This window comes from Epinephelus fuscoguttatus, linkage group LG14 (genome assembly GCF_011397635.1).
Source record: "Epinephelus fuscoguttatus linkage group LG14, E.fuscoguttatus.final_Chr_v1".
NCBI lineage: Eukaryota > Metazoa > Chordata > Actinopteri > Perciformes > Serranidae > Epinephelus > Epinephelus fuscoguttatus.
This window is the reverse complement of record NC_064765.1, coordinates 6,089,191-6,106,994: the sequence shown is the minus strand read 5'-3', so window position 1 is coordinate 6,106,994 and position 17,804 is coordinate 6,089,191. Positions and strand designations below refer to the sequence as shown.

Here is a 17,804-nt window from a genome sequence, read left to right as displayed (position 1 = left end):
AGGACATTAAGAGTTCCACATTATAATGCAATGTTGGGTGTCAGGAGGAGGTGCATCCATATACTGCGGCTGTGATTTGACACTTGGCTATTTGCAATGAACAGGCATCAACATGGCCCAAAACACTGATACCATCAAACTGTATTGTTATAACCAGTAAATATATTGTTCTAACATGGAAAACTTCTTGTTACAACAATAAACTTTTCACATTATAATGTTAAACTCATCCATTATTTCTTTCCTGAAGTGGCAGCAATAGGCTTCCGTACACAGCAATAAGACTCAGAAGCCATTAAACAGAGGCCTCAACGACCGCGGTCCCCAAAAGCTTTACTGACACACTTTGTTAGTTTGGTGCTTTAGAGTTTTCTGTCCAGTGAAAGGACCAAATAACTGTCAGCTGTAGGAGATAACAGTGTTGAAGTTAAAGCAGGTAACACAAAGACGACTTGTTTCACTTGTTCATTTCCATTTCAAGACAAAGAACACGAGGAAACAACGCCTACAAACCTCTGAAGCGTTTTTCCCCCAAACAGGATGAAATAATTGATGACACGATGACACAAGGACCCTGGAGATAAGATTAATATAATAATAAAGTATATAAAAGACGGTGTTACAATACCTTTAAGTGGGAAAAATAACTGCGCCACAGGTGAAGGACGATCACAGGTGAGGGAGGAGCACAGGTGAGTTCCTTCAGACGCAGCTCCTGAGTCACTTCCTCATTTACATTCCAGAGCTGTGATGTAGGAGAGACAAACACTGGGTGTGTTCTGAAGCGCAGACTTTCTTTTCACTTTCAGTAGGTACTGCAGCTGTCCTTAAACAGCTTGTCCTGTTGCATGCAGTGTGCTCACAGTGTGGACACAGTGCTGTCTCATATCAGGCTCGTTGGAGATGAACTGAGATCAGGCGGCTGCAGCAGGAGGAGGAGCAGTCTGACAGTTTGCCAACATTTCCCAGCAGCCTTCAGTCTGAAGGCAGATTGAAGCCGTTTCTCACTACTCAAGTTTGGCAGTTCGGACTTGTGGACTTGGCAAGTCCACGCAAGAGTCCGGACTTCCCAAGAACGGGAGGACGGGAGTACAGTCATTTCTGCTTTTGGAACAGCAGCGAACTTGATGATGTCACCACCTCCGCTCGCCTTGGCTGTTGTACTGTGTTGTAAACATGCATTTAGAATAAAACAATATAAACACTGCCCAGCCCTGCGGCTTTTCATAGACACTGTAAGAAATTAATATGTATATGTTTTTAACGTTTCAACATATAACTGACACACAAAAACATATAAATAGCCAAAATATTTTCATAAAATGTCTTTTAAAACCATATCCCCGCAGCTGGCTTCTGACTGTAATCAAAAGTCAAGGGCCGGGGGAAAAGTTTGTGGAGAGTTGGTAGTTATTGTGATCGTGAGCATTGACGAGATGGAAATCAAAAATCAATAACGGATCGGAGAAGGCGTCTTGGCGCAGTTATTGCAGCAGGACTGCTGTACCTGCAGGCTGAGGAGGAGGCTGCCCAGCTGAGGAGGCAGAGCCCAGAAAGACAGCTGAGGATGAGGATGAGGATGAGACGTGCGATACTTGCATGTCTGTTCGATATGTTTGTGCAGTTGTGGACAAAGTACCCAGGAACATCACAACAAAGAACAAAAACTCAGTCACAAGTCAAAGTGCTGCAAATCTGACTTGAGTAAAAGTATCTGGGTATTGTCAGCAAAATGTAGGACTACTTAAAATTAAAAGTTCAAAGTACTCGTGATGCAGAGTGACCCAATTTCAAGTGTTGTGATCATCATATACAGTACAGGCCAAAAGTTTGGACACACCTTCTCATTCAATGCATTTTCTTTATTTTCATGACTATTTACATTGTAGATTCTCACTGAAGGCATCAAAACTATGAATGAACACATGTGGAGTTATGTACTTAACAAAAAAGGTGAAATAACTGAAAACATGTTTTATATTCTAGTTTCTTCAAAATAGCCACCCTTTGCTCTGATTACTGCTTTGCACACTCTTGGCATTCTCTCCATGAGCTTCAAGAGGTAGTCACCTGAAATGGTTTCCACTTCACAGGTGTGCCTTATCAGGGTTAATTAGTGGAATTTCTTGCTTTATCAATGGGGTTGGGACCATCAGTTGTGTTGTGCAGAAGTCAGGTTAATACACAGCCGACAGCCCTATTGGACAACTGTTAAAATTCATATTATGGCAAGAACCAATCAGCTAACTAAAGAAAAACGAGTGGCCATCATTACTTTAAGAAATGAAGGTCAGTCAGTCCGGAAAATTGCAAAAACTTTAAATGTGTCCCCAAGTGGAGTCGCAAAAACCATCAAGCGCTACAACGAAACTGGCACACATGAGGACCGACCAGGAAAGGAAGACCAAGAGTCACCTCTGCTTCTGAGGATAAGTTCATCCGAGTCACCAGCCTCAGAAATCGCAAGTTAACAGCAGCTCAGATCAGAGACCAGATGAATGCCACACAGAGTTCTAGCAGCAGACCCATCTCTAGAACAACTGTTAAGAGGAGACTGCGCAAATCAGGCCTTCATGGTCAAATAGCTGCTAGGAAACCACTGCTAAGGAGAGGCAACAAGCAGGAGAGATTTGTTTGGGCCAAGAAACACAAGGAATGGACATTAGACCAGTGGAAATCTGTGCTTTGGTCTGATGAGTCCAAATTTGAGATCTTTGGTTCCAACCGCCGTGTCTTTGTGAGACGCAGAAAAGGTGAACGGATGGATTCCACATGCCTGGAGGAGGAGGTGTGATGGTGTGGGGGTGTTTTGCTGGTGACACTGTTGGGGATTTATTCAAAATTTAAGGCAATCTGAACCAGCTTGGCTTCCACAGCATCCTGCAGCGACATGCCATCCCATCCGCTTTGCGTTTAGTTGTACTATCATTTATTTTTCAACAGGACAATGACCCCAAACACACCTCCAGGCTGTGTAAGGGCTATTTGACCAAGAAGGAGAGTGATGGAGTGCTGCGGCAGATGACCTGGCCTCCACAGTCACTGGACCTGAACCCAATGGAGATGGTTTGGGGTGAGCTGGACCGCAGAGTGAAGGCAAAGGGGCCAACAAGTGCTAAACACCTCTGGGAACTCCTTCAAGACTGTTGGAAAACCATTTCAGGTGACTACCTCTTGAAGCTCATGGAGAGAATGCCAAGAGTGTGCAAAGCAGTAATCAGAGCAAAGGGTGGCTATTTTGAAGAAACTAGAATATAAAACATGTTTTCAGTTATTTCACCTTTTTTGTTAAGTACATAACTCCACATGTGTTCATTCATAGTTTTGATGCCTTCAGTGAGAATCTACAATGTAAATAGTCATGAAAATAAAGAAAATGCATTGAATGAGAAGGTGTGTCCAAACTTTTGGCCTGTACTGTACATGAATATGTATTGAGTATTAATTCATCATTGTAGGCTACAGCATTTAAATGTTGTCATGGTAGAACTGATTTTAACACCTGTCACTGGTGCACTAGTCTGATCTATAACAACACACAGCAACTTGTAAATATGAAACAACAACATATAAAACAAACTATCTGAAAAGTGACTATAGCTATCAAATAAATGTAGCTTGAGTAGAATGTACAGTATTCCCCTCTAAGTAAATGGAAATACCCAAAGCACATCAAATTTGTACTTAAGTACAGTAGCTACTTGAGTAAATATACTTAGTTACTGTCCATCACTGCATTTGTCTCATTATTATGCTTTCTGTCTATATTTTTATGGAGACTTGACAGTTTACTTGGTGCACCTAGAAAAAACAGCAGCAGTTTAATATTCAGTCTGACATTTTATTGAAGTGCTGAGTTGTAGATTGTGGTGCTGTTGAACTGTACTGGATTACACTGACGGCAGTTTCTCATTTAGTCTGTCCTCACCATACACCACCAACATAAATGGATCAAACAGGTCAGATGTGAAGAGGAGAAGTTTATTCAGCCACACTTCAGACATCAGGTATACCAATCATATCAGATAATCAATATTTAAAATGCTGTTGAATAAATACTACAATAAATACAATTAATCTTTAAATACAATAAATAAATTACAATAAATTCTTAAAATCATTATTGAATGGTAAAAACACATAAATAAGCAAAAGAATACAAAGAACAATAACATGTTACAACATTTAATAATATAAGAATACGTATATCTTATACTGAGACTGAATGTTGCCCATTAGACATTCCCCAAACAAATTACATGTCATATTTAACCACCACAGAGATATCAGCCACGAGGCTGCTCTCTGGGGCGCTCATACACACCTTTATTATCTATGAGCGCTGACACCGCTGTCATCTAGCGGACCTCAGTCACATTCAACTGGGCTCTATATTAAAACATCGACCACGGGTCTGATGTTAAAACTACACATGAAAACACTACGTTCTGTGACAAAACAACAGTAACATAGCCTATCAGTAATTATGGCTTACAATTGTGCGCCTTTCCCTCACTTGTCATTTTCCGATGATTGTTGCGAAATGCATGCTGGGATACCTGGCTGTCTGAAGTCCACACAAGTCTGCTCTGATGCATCCCCGGTGAAATGGGTGTGGCGAGAAAACATCTGGGAATTTGGACTGAACTTGGCTAGATGTGAACTTTGAATTGGAACAGTACTTGGGCTGTGACTGATGACGTGTCACAAGTCCACAAGAACACAAGAACGCATATTGAGAAATGGCTTGACAGTCCTTCTCCACAGCCTCCCGAACTCCCGAAGGGACGAACAGGGAGAACTCTTTGGACGCACAGCAATAAACCAACGTCCACTTCATCATCTGGTTTCTTTGAGTGCGATGACCCATTTATTTTAACACGTGCTCAGCTCTCACAGGTAAAACGTTGCATGTTAATCTCAGGTAACAGTTTCTGAGTCAGCCACAGGTTAGTGTCCATCTAACAGTTCAGTGTCCAAGTTTGCATTCAGCAACTTTAGTTTCCACGCTACAAACTATTTATGCTGCCACACTTGACCGTTTAAAAATCTGTTTGCTTACCCTGTCACACACCTGCTGCTCATCACCTGAGGGGTATTCCAGGTAGGAGGTTCAACAAACTCTGAGTCTAACCCTGAACTCTGCGTTGATTTACCCTGAGATGGGAAACTCTGAGTTACCGGTTCCAGAACAGCTGATTGAGTTAGTTCAGTCAACTCTGAGTATGTTCACTCTGAGTCAAGCTGACAATAAAAAGCCATCATCGATGGAGCTCCGACTCCACGATTCACCATGGCAACAGGTAAATAAAAGACAGGCCTCCATTTTAATCCAGTGGATGTAGAGATATTAATGCATGTGTAGCAGACGGTGCACGTTTATCTTTAAAAGGAGAGCCTGAGTCAGAGCGAGGAAAGTGTCAATAAGTTAACCATAAAGTTAATAAAAAAGTTTATTCATCATTTATCAGACTTACATTTCCTTAATGAAGATAAAGTGGTGGAATCTGACTGTGTATCAGGCTGTAGATACATTACATTATATTAATAATACATAATAATATATTTGTTCAGATTTAATCTGATGGGGAAAAACACAGGAGGCAGAAGATTTAAAACATATAGGCTAGGCTATAGATCAGAGACATATAGACATGACTGTAAACTCACAGTCTGACAAAGTAATAATATGTTTGGTGATTTGCACTTGAAAAGACGTTGAGGTTAAAATACAGTAGATTTTAAAATGTTGCACATCTATTTGTATCTTGACTCAACAGCATTCAGTGACTTTATTTCAGCCACAAATGTAGTAAATTTAAAGACAGTGAAATGCTGCACCATTGCTCACTCAGAAATATGAACATATAATCCCAATATTAGGCTACAGGAGTTATGTTCCATCAGTGCGACCAGTGACATCAGTGACAGAGATCATTAGTCATTGATACTACGTGTCTATACCGATTTTTAAAATTTAAATAATTAGACCTACACATTATGTGCAATAAACATGTGGGAGCTGCTCTGACAGACTGACAGTCTGATCCTTGTGCACAGTGTTATAAAAAATAATAAATATAAAAAGGACAGAGGTTTGATTCTGAGCTGAGGGTGAATTCTCGCTGTGTAATATTTGAATGTAAAGACAAAAACCGATGTCCAAAGAAATGATTGATGTGCATAAATTCAGTAACTTCAGACAGTCCTGAGTAACAAACTAATATCCAGCAGGATTTAGACTGTGACAGACGGTAAATCTCCGCTAATGAATGCGCTTCCATACAAGCTTTGACACGGACTGAATGAATGAGGAAATGAAACAGCAAAAACTCAGGGTTTCTTAAAGAAAACATATGTTGAAAAAATATGTTCACAGAGTCTGTTACCATGGTGACTGACTCAGAGTTTCAGTTACCTCTCTTTCTGGAACGGATAACTCAGAATTTCCCTCATCCCAGGGTTAACTTACTCTGAGTTTTCACATAACCCGCATTCTGGAATACCCCCCTGCACCTTACCTGTGTTACCTGTGTTTCCCTGCTCTAGTGCGCCACCCTGTGTACAAACAACAAAACTGCATCTCTTCACATGAATCAAAACAAATACAAAGAATGTTATTGTGTCTCCAACAAATAGAGAAGTGCAATAAATGAATAAATGAAATAAGCTACTGAGGTGTCTAACCCAGGAGTGAGCTGGCTGATGGGCTGGCTTTGGTTTGATGTTGTGCTGTGTGTTGTGTTCAGTCAACGATCTGCAGGCTTTGCTTAGAAGATAATAATATTCATCTTTATTTGTTCAAACATGTATAAAGGTGAATAAAGTCCACTTTCTTTGTTTCATCAACAAACCAAACACACAGCTTATAGAGTGAAAGTAAAATTTTAAAGGGCCAGTGTGTAAAATGGGTTGAAAACAGTGACATCAGTGGTCAAATTCTAGATTGCAGGGCTCACTCGCTCACCCCTCCTGTCGGGTAAATGACGGTGGCCTCGTAGGGACAAAAAGCCTTGCACAGACACGAGTTTTTCAGGAGTAGGTCTATCTAGCGACGAGGTGAATGTTTATTTTGAAATCTACATGTTACGATATTGTAATGAATCCTTCACAAGCAGGAGACCAGAGTAGCATTCGGGAAAAAGGCCTGTTTATTTGAGCACCCCAAAAACTCCGGTAACACTCCAGGGGGTAAAAGACTCCGTCCCAAACTCTGACTCTTCTAGCTTAACACACACACACTCCATACACACATACTCGTTTACAGTACCTAGCGGGACCCTCCTCCCCTCTCTGCTCCACCAATCTCCAGCCCGCACACTGACTGACAGCGTAGCCGGTAAACAGAGCTCAGCTGTTTATTTAGCCTAGCAATATCTCCGGACTATAGTAGCTGCAATGGACGACTTTGAATGCGATTTTGAAGAGTTTCTCGTAGCGGACACAGACCCAGAGCCATACCTGTTTGAGCCGGAGCATACAGATGAGGAACTTGGATGCTGAGCAGGCGAGAAGAGAGGCTGAATGCACAGCATGGGATTCAGTGCTACTGCTGCCATCGCTGGGGAGACATATCACCAGGAGGAAAAGCGCCGCAGAGGGTGCATCCCAAGGAGTGAAGTTGCGTCTTCTTTTCCTCGCAGATGACAGTTCGGGTTCATTCTCTCCTGTTGCGTGATAAGTGTGGTCCATTCGCAAACTTTATAACGAAAAAAACTTTTCTCTACTCTCTATCGACGAACTACTAACACTCTCTGCTGTTTCCTCTTCCTTCTTCCTTCCTTCCGCTGTCTTCTTTGGTTTGTTTATATACGCGAAACGCGTTCTCTGGCTGGCTGGATTGTCCACTCGGGCTGCCTTACATACATGGCGGCCCAAGATGGCGACCTCTCTAAAGCAAGGCCCTATATATATATATAAAAATAAGAGCATAATTATAAGGCTCCGAAAACCAAACGAATTTTATTTTATAGCGATTATACACTTATATAAACATATTAATGGGTAGAATATTCAGATTCAGATTGACAATAAACCATGCCAAATATTACACACTGGCCCTTTAAGTGTCACAGTGGTTACATTAATAGCAGATTATAACATACACAAGGAACAGATACATTAATGCAAAAAGTCAGTCAGACTCCGTCACACTTTCCAGTGTTTTGACCAAGATAGAAGGTTTGTTGTGTGTTGTTTATTCACTGGTTGGCTCTGCCATCATATGGGTTTAGCCTACAGTGTGAATTACCTGAGAGTTCTCAAATTACATTGCGTTAGATACCATTTATTTTCCACATGAGTGTTAAAGAAGCTAAATCCATTACTTGCTACTGAGGTATTTGACCAGGGTTGACGCGCCTGTTGCTGGACATGCTACGCTACCTTCGTTATCCAAACGCTGAATCAGAGTCCATGAAGCTTCTTGCGTTGCATCACCGTAACATTTATCTTGCGTGTGCATGGTAAAGTCCATCTGTTACATCCACATTTGACGTTCAGTACAAAACAAACAAACGAAACTGTAGCATTCCCTAGCCATTGTGGTCAAAAACCATTTGCCCTTCCGGGCCAAACACCTGATGACCATAGTGAGGTCACATCCTCAAATACCTGAACTCACTAGGTGACAGCACAGTGCCCCCCAATGCCCACACAGTGAATTACACAGTTAAAAGCAAACCTCCCAATAACATCTTTGGCTCCTATAATGAGCATTAATCATTATTTTTACTTTTATTAGACTTGAAATAATATATGTATCTATTCTTTCTGCTGTCAGGTGCCTCAACCAGGTTTCCATCCCACTTCAGACGAGAGTTGGTTCATCTCCTCCCCTTTTGATAGAAACACAGGATATTATTTAAAATGTAAACAGTAGGTAAAAATAAAATGTAATAATTAGGGATGTCCCGATCCGATATTCAGATCGGTATCGGCCGCCGATATTAGCAAAAAACGGGCATCGGCATCGGATCCCACTGCATGGAAAAATGCCAATCCAAGAACTCCGATCCAGTTTTTCACGAAATCTGATCCAGGTTTTCAAGCCAGCCTAGCGCTCCGCGATTCAAGAGGCCCGTTTCCACTGAAGAAGTTCCTGGTACTATTTGGGGGGCAGGAACTACTACAGGAACGTCCTCCCGCTCGGCCCTCTCAACCGCCGTGTCTCCACTGAGAGAGCGGAGTATGAGGAAGGTTCCTGTAAAGTTACGGGCTGCCTCTGGATGTGACGTAATCGTTGCTCGACCATTTTGACCGGGGCTACATAGGGACGTTGTTAGCTGTTAGCCGATAGCGGTGTCTGTAAAAATTCAGTCAGTGGCCCGTGAAAAAACTATTTTTTCCAGCAGATGTCTTAGTTACAACATGATTGAGCTAACTGGAGTAGTTTCACGTCGTATCCGACAACGGGAGGCTTTTAACAGATGCTGTTGTGAGCTGTCCCTGTCAGCTGTAGCCACTACTGATGCTTTTTAGACATCGTGATTTCCCATAACTGAATAAATACCACACATAGCAACACAAAACTGCTTTGCTAGCTCAATCATGTTGTAACTAAGATATCCGCTGGAAAAAATATTTTTTTCACAGGCCATTTAGTGAGTTTTTTTTACATGGCGGCAGAAGCTATATGAACGAGCTAACCCTCGTCTGCTGAGTTTTAAAAATGCCGGCTATTTTGTTGCTTTCTGTTGACGTCACATCCCTCCTTGAGTGTATCCAATCAGTACCAAGTAATCCCCAAGCCCCAGCCAGGAGTCTTTCGGGGCCGTTCTGAGTACCTACTCCGAGGCAGGGACTTGTTTAGCCCCCGTAAAAGTTCCGGAACTCTGTCCTTAGGGGGTGGTTCCTGCAGTGGAGACACGCACCCACGGCCCCGGCCCTGTAAAATTACCCCAAAGTTCCTGCGGTGGAAATGGGCCTAAGCAGTCCATTCCAGTGATCCGCTCCAGCCCTTACTATCAATCCACCAGGCCAGCATGCAGACGGCAGACACACAGAGGGTAGGAAGAGGAGTGTTCAACTTAGTTAACTGACTATTTGTTTTCTGCTCTGGTTTTTTGAGAGTGATATTTTTATTTGGTTTACACTCTTACTGTTTAAGTAAAGAGCACTGATGGCATTGTTTTGGGCACAATTAGTGAAATTGGAGCCATGGATGGAATAAATAAGTGCTATCGGCTAACAGCTAACAAATAAGTGAAAAGGAAAGGCTGCATTGTTTGTTAAATGTCAACAATGTCTTGTGGTGTTAATCTATTTTTTATTTATTAGGGGAGCAAAGCACAAGTGTGTGGAGTCTTGCTGCTATTTTAATTTCAGTGTTAGACATTTTAAAAATTTCTTGTGTTGATTCATTTTCTATTTATTAAAGGGCCAAAGCAGCCAAAGCAAACCAGCTATATTTTTTATTTAATGTTCATGTTCAAATTTAAAGTTTGTTTATTTAACCCTGTTAACAATAAACAGGTCAGTTTCTCATACCAACTGTTGTGGATCATTCTAACTAACCTGATTAAGTAGTTGCTCTTGTTAGAGTAATATTGCTTGATCAAACCTTTTCTAACATGACTGACAACAAAATAAGTGAATATGTATAATATGCGCTTGGATCGGAATGGTATCGGTATCGGCCAAAACTCAAGGCTGTAATATCGGTATCGGACCGGAAGTGAAAAAGCTGGATCGGGACACCCCTAGTAATAATATGTCTGTGTGCATTTGAAATATATATGGATTTAATGAAAACTAATTAAATAAAAAATAATATAACACAAATTAAATAATATATACATATATATGTAAAGAGATCAGAAAGGAGTAATCTCCAAATAAGAAGATGGTTTATGTCTGATGAGACAAAGTAAAGACTGTGGTCAGCAGCCAATTATTTCCTCTGGCTATACATTAATAATATGCTTAGCTAAGAAAACAAGATCTTTAAACCTGAACTGCACTGAGGAACAGTAAACTTGTCTTCACAGGTCACGTAGCAACAGCAGCACGTTAGCTAACACATGCTACAATTATAAAGTAACATAATAATGACTGACATCATCAGACTTGTGTGTGTGCAAAATATCAGTGAATGCAGTTACATTTTAATGATGATAAAAGCTTACCTGGGAGAGACTCAGTCTATGAAATAAATCAGTCTGTCTTTTGACCGATCACTCTTCAAGGACACACCAGAGTCAACAGACACCACGCTTCTCGTAGACACGCTAGTAAACAAGACACAAAGAGCAGCAGGGTGGGAAATGAGATGATCAGACATCCAGACACATCAACTGATGGATACACAGAAACTACTGAGTAGACATCAGAGAAGTTCAGTAAAAGTTGATTCTGTTCCCACTGAATGATTCCTCTCTTTTATCAACACAGACTTTTACAGTAATCACTTATCACCCTTGCTCTGTACACTTGTAAAGAAGAAACCTCTGAGAAGCCTACAAGCACAGCAAAACAACTCCTGGTCATTTATTCCTTTGCTCCTTCTTCTAAAGTAACATAATAATGACTGACATCATCAGACTTGTGTGTGTGCAAAACATCAGTAAATGCAGTTACATTTTAATGATGATAAAAACCTACCTGAAAGGGGACTGTCGACTTCCAGGAAGGCGGATATCAATCTTGACAGGTTCGGACTGTGGTATTCCCGTAGCCATCCTAGTAATAAAGACACTAAGAGCAGCAGGGTGGGAAATGAGATGATCAGACATCCAGACACATCAACTGATGGATACACAGAAACTACTGAGTAGACATCAGAGAAGTTCAGTAAAAGTTGATTCTGTTCCCACTGAATGATTCCTCTCTTTTATCAACACAGACTTTTACAGTAATCACTTATCACTTAAACAATAATCCTGATCCAGTAATTTGCAGTAATTTAGTAATCTCCAAATAGGAAGATGATTTTTTTCTCTTATTTGTCTTTTCCTTGCTCTGTACACTTGTAAGGAAGAAACCTCTGAGAAGCCTACAAGCACAGCAAAACAACTCCTGGTCATTTATTCCTTTGCTCCTTCTTCTAAAGTAACATAATAATGACTGACATCATCAGACTTTGTGTGTGTGTGTGTGTGTGTGTGTGTGTGTGTGTGTAAAATATCAGTGAATGCAGCTACATTTTAATGATGATAAAAGCTTACCTGGGGAGGGAGTGTTGTCGAGGACGAATGAAGGAATCATTCATCAAGGACAAACCAGACCCAAAAGCCTCCACGCTTCTATGAGCCCTCCTAGTAAACAAGACACAAAGAGCAGCAGGGTGGGAAATGAGATGATCAGACATCCAGACACATCAACTGATGGATACACAGAAACTACTGAGTAGACATCAGAGAAGTTCAGTAAAAGCTGATTCTGTTCCCACTGAATGATTCCTCTCTTTTATCAACACAGACTTTTACAGTAATCACTTATCACTTAAACAATAATCCTGATCCATGGTATGGGATCATTATGAGGGTGCAGAGGCCCAAACATTTACTGTCATTTCATCTGGAACAAAAGGAAGTTGATTTTACTGAAGCTTAGCAGAAATGATTTCAGGAATACTCCCTCAAATTCTCCTCCTGTCTCTTCCAACTTGATCAGCTGACTGTGGGCGTTCACTCTTTGAGTTAAACCAACTACATGTTGCCAAGATCTCAGTGAGCCAATCAGATTGTTGCTGTCAAACTTTAAACCGTTCTCCTTTCTCTCACTTTGGTCTGTTGGTCATGAGAAACAGATCAGAAAGTAGTAATCTCTAAATAAGACGTGTGTGTGTGTGTGTGTGTGTGTGTGTGTGTGTGTGTGTGTGTATAAAATATCAGTGAATGCAGTTACATTTTAATGATGATAAAAGCTTACATGAGAGGGGAGTGTTGTCTTAAAGGAATGTGGAAACCACTCTTGGCAGGTTCAGACAGCGTTCTTCCCATAGCCATCCTAATAGACAAGACACAAAGAGCACCAGGGTGGGAAATTAGATGATCAGACATCCACCATGTCAATAAATGTATTTCTCTCTCAAATGGAGTCTCTCCTGACTGAACTGACTTCAGTGTCCCTCAGTCCAGATACAAGTGACAGAAAAGATGAATGTGACTGTGCTGAAAAAGTTTTAGTCATGTCCACAGATTCATCTAAATATCTGAGACTGTATGTGAAACAATGTAAATGAGGTTAACAGATTAGACTCACAGGTCGTCTGGAGACTCAAAGAAACCATCATCTGCCACATCGTGCTTCTTCTCGAAGGAAGACAGGTCTAACCTGCTGCAAATGATAATCAGAGTTATGATGCTACTTCATCAGTTTGTCTTCACAGGTCACGTAGCAACAGCAGCACGTTAGCTAACACATGCTAAAATTATAAAATAACATAATAATGACTGACATCATCAGACTTGTGTGTGTGCAAAATATCAGTGAATGAGTTACATTTTAATGATAATAAAAACTTACCTGGGAGAGACTCCTTCTTTGAAATCAATCGGTTCACCTTTTGACCAATCACTCTTGAAGGACACACCAGAGTCAAAGGACTCTATGGACAGTCTGCTTCCTTTAGCCATCCTAGTAAACAAGACACAAAGAGCAGCAGGGTGGGAAATGAGATGATCAGACATCCAGACACATCAACTGATGGATACACAGAAACTACTGAGTAGACATCAGAGAAGTTCAGTAAAAGTTGTTTAACTGTTCACATTTCTAAACTTTATTGTGCACCATGTCAATAAATGTATTTCTCTCTTAAATGGAGTCTCTCCTGACTGAACTGACTTTAGTGTCTGTCAGTCCAGATACAAGTGACAGAAAAGATGAATGTGACTGTGCTGAAAAAGTTTTAGTCATGTCCACAGATTCATCTAAATATTTGAGACTGTGTGTGAAACAATGGAAATGAGGTTAACAGATTAGACTCACAGAGTGAGATAATCAGAGTTATGATGCTACTTTATGAGGATGGAAATAAACATTAAAAGCAACAGGATTTCAAACATGATAACAGTGTGTGGAGTAATGTTAAAGAGGTTACACATGTAACGTGTGACTTTACCAAATGTTCATAATGAGGCAACATTTTATTGTTAGCAATAGGGACCTACATGTAATATTTTTAGATCTTGCAAATGCATTTGGTTCAGTACCCCACAGCCTCATTTGGAGTGCTTTTGAGTACTTCAGAGTGCCACAGGTAGTTGTCAACTTAGTGCAAGCATACTTTCAGGATATTAGGTTGTGTCTAAGTACGGCAGGTTTCACAACAGGTTGGCAGAGGCTAGAAATAGGCATCATGGCAGGGTGTACAATTTCTCCATTAGCATTTACTATGGCAATGGAAGTAATCATCAGGGCTTCTAAGTGGGTGGTAGGTGGAGAGAGACAGCAGAATGGCTTGCATCTTCCACCAGTTGGGGCTTACATGGATGACATGACACTGGTGACCACAACAATGCCATGTACAAAGAGGCTACTAGAGAAGGTAAATAAGAACCTCAAGTGGGCCAGCATGAAGATCAAGCCTAGTAAATCTAGAAGCATCTCGATACGTAGAGGGAAGTTAAGTGATAGGAAGTTTGTCATAGATGATGAGGAAATCCCAACAATTAGGGAAAAGTCAGTAAAGAGCTTCGGTAGGTGATACAATGTAGAGTTGAATGATGAGGAACAGGTGGTGAAATTTAGAAAAGATGTGGCTGAAGGATTGGATAGAATAGTTAAATCAGAACTTCCAGGAAAGTTGAAGTTGTGCTGTTTGCAATTTGGGCTATATCCTAGGTTAATGTGGCCATTGTCAATTTATGAAATTCCAACATCCGTTGTGGAGAGAACTGAAAGGTCGGTTAGCTCCTATATTAGGAAGTGGCTGGGCGCTCCTAGGTGCCTAAGTAGTGTTGCATTGTATGGAAAAGGGATACTTCAGCTGCCAATATCTAGTTTAACAGAGGAATTTAAATGTACCAAGGTCAGGACAGAGCTGTTGTTATCTGGGAGTAAGGACGTGGTAGTTAGGAGTGTGGTTCCAAATCCAACCAAGGGGAGGAAGTGGAACCCAAGATCGGCAGTTCAGGAGGCAGAGGCAGCTCTTAGGCATTGTAGGTAATGTTCAGTTTGGCCGGGGAGGCCTGGGGCTTGGCTCAGGCAAACCGGTATGGAATAAAGCAGGTCTCAAAAGAAAGCTGGTTGTGGAACAGATATGTAGACAGGAAGAGATAGTAAGGGGTGCAAAGGTAGTGGCCCAGGCTAAACAGGGACAGTGGTTGAATTGGGAAAGTGTGGAGAAGAGGAAGCTCAGTTGGAGGGACCTGTGGAGTATGGAGGAGAATCGTATTAGATTCCTGGTAGGGGCTACATACGATGTGTTACCAACCCCCCAGAACCTAAAACTGTGGGTAAATGAGGACCCATCATGCCCATTGTGTTCAGGTACCGCAACCTTAAAGCATATTTTGTCAGGCTGTAAAGTTAGCTTGTCACAAGGCCGATATACATGGCGACATAACCAGGTGTTGAAATGTTTAGCTGCAGGCATCGAAGGGAAACAAAGACAGGTGAATTCAGAAGGTGTTAAGGATAGGAGCTTAGCAATTCAGTTTGTCCGTGAGGGAGAGAAACACAGAAGGGATAAGTTAGTGAGGAGGCAAGGGTGTGGCCGCCTAGAAGGTGCTTGTGATTGGGAAATGCAAGTAGATTTAGGGGGAAAGCTTGTTGTTCCCCAGGAAATAGTTTGTACCAGGCAGAGGCCGGACTTAGTGTTGTGGTCAGTGAGTCAACAGATAGTTTATTTCATTGAGCTGACAGTTCCTTGGGAAGACTCAGTGGAAGAAGCCTATGAAAGAAAAAAGCTTAGATATGCAGACTTAGGAGCAGAAGCTGAGCAGCGAGGATGGAAAACTAGGATTTGTCCAGTGGAAGTGGGGTGTAGGGGATTCATAGCAAGATCAGCTGTCTCACTCCTGGGGGAACTCGGAGTGCGGGGACAGAGTTTGAGGAAGACAGTGAGGGAAATGTCAGATGAAGCAGCCAGATGTAGCCAATGAGTCTGGAAGAGAAGAAATAATGTCAGTTGGGGGCCAGCAGGGGGAACTACTAAGCAGGGTACGTAACTCCTTGAGATCAGGTGGAGAGATCCACTTCTTTTCAGGAGGAAATCCAGGAAGAGGAAGGTTATTTAAGTGTGGGAGTGGCCTATTTGAATCCCTTTTATTTGAGACCATGCTGCAAGGTGAGCGTGTTTGCTGATCCTGTGAGTTTATTTATCTCCTTTAACTTTAGCTTATATTGTAGTTATGCTATGTAGCGTGTGAAATAGAGTATGGTGAATGTGCTAGGAAAGGTAGTATCTGCACTGTCTCTACCTGGAGCTCGCATGTTCTAGCCTCCTGGAGGTGTTGTGGGACCAACTAGATGAAACACTGGTGAAAGGAGGTTCCCACCCGATGACCCCAAAGACATGTTAGTTATCACTGCTCACTGGTCTGTAAAGTTAAGCCTTGCCATAATAGATTATCATAGAGCTTAGGAGGTTATTCACTGAGTGCTGATCCTTTTCTAGAGCACAAACTACTTGTGTTTATTTGAATTAGTAAACACTTACTTCTCTTTAGGAGAGGGGGGTGTGTCTTTATTATCTGCAGTGCAGCCTTGTGAATCTTTCCTCCTGACAGACAAACAGCTGGTGATGCAAGAGAACAGGAACTCTCTCAGACGGACTCTGAAAGAAAGATAATCACACACATTTACACACACACAGAATCCCTCAGCCCAGTAATCATGTCATTGTTTTCTTGTAGTCTGTATTTTATTTATTGTACCTGTATGTGGACAGGTGTGTCCTCAACTCAAGTATGTGATCAGTTCAGACACATATATAATGATACATGATAAAATAAACCCTGAAATGTCAGTAGTGCTACAGTGTCAAGATCAGGACTCATCAGACACTCTGGATGTATGTGGTATCATTTATAAAGCCAGATGTTTACTCCTGGAATGACAGCTCTCATAACATACAAAGGCAACAAAGGATGAGCTGATTTTAACTTACATAACTGCTGGTCTTGTGTCCTTTCTGGTAGACAAGAGAGAAAAACACCAGGGTGGGAAATGAGATGATCAGACATCCAGACACATCAACTGATGGATACACAGAAACTACTGAGTAGACATCAGAGAAGTTCAGTAAAAGTTGATTCTGTTCCCACTGAATGATTCCTCTCCTCTTTTTAAAGATGTTCCTCCTAATTCTCAATTTAACATTAATTATTAGATTATTATAAGGGTGCAGAGGCCCTAATATTTTCAGTCATTTCCATCTTCCAGGAAAGGAAGTTGATTTTACTGACTCTAGTGTCAGTGTGGATACAAATGAAATTAAATTACAGGTCACACAGTAACAAAATCACTTTAGTTAACACAGATACTAAAGTTATAAAGTAATATAATAATGACTTACCTTGATGAGTTGGCCCCCATGTTCACACTGAGCCATGCAGAGTGTGGTCTCTGCTGCTGCTCTGAGCTGTAACACAACACACACCTGCTGAGTGCTGACCTCTGACTCTGGAGTAAACAGGACACATTTGTATGCTTTTCCTGCAACTACAACTCAAAACATCTGCTGAGAAAAAGACGACACAAATACTATTTAAGGTGACGTGTGGAAGATTTACAGGGATTTGGTGGCCTCTACTGGTGAACTGCAGATTGCAACCACCTAAAACTTCTCCCAGGGAGAATTCCCTCAGTGTTTAGGAGGTTTTTATCAGGAGCTGAATGATCCACAGAGGTCTCTT

At 41.3% G+C, this 17,804-nt stretch overlaps 1 protein-coding gene across 9 annotated transcripts in view; it reads right to left on the bottom strand.

Moving 5' to 3' along the window:
• Positions 1–17,804, bottom strand: part of LOC125901202 (uncharacterized) — a 49,608-nt gene that overhangs the window by 20,593 nt on the left and 11,211 nt on the right. For 3 of the 9 annotated variants that reach the window (XM_049596754.1, XM_049596755.1, XM_049596756.1), the window contains exon 9: positions 17,465–17,530. In XM_049596754.1, coding sequence (XP_049452711.1) covers positions 17,465–17,530 — 66 coding nt within the window. Of the gene's footprint in view, positions 1–7,943; positions 8,838–11,126; positions 11,229–11,601; positions 11,695–12,164; positions 12,255–12,870; positions 12,949–13,203; positions 13,279–13,467; positions 13,579–17,464; positions 17,531–17,804 lie in introns of those variants that run through there. The other 6 variants (XM_049596761.1, XM_049596758.1, XM_049596762.1 and 3 more) reach the window with 5 other exon arrangements.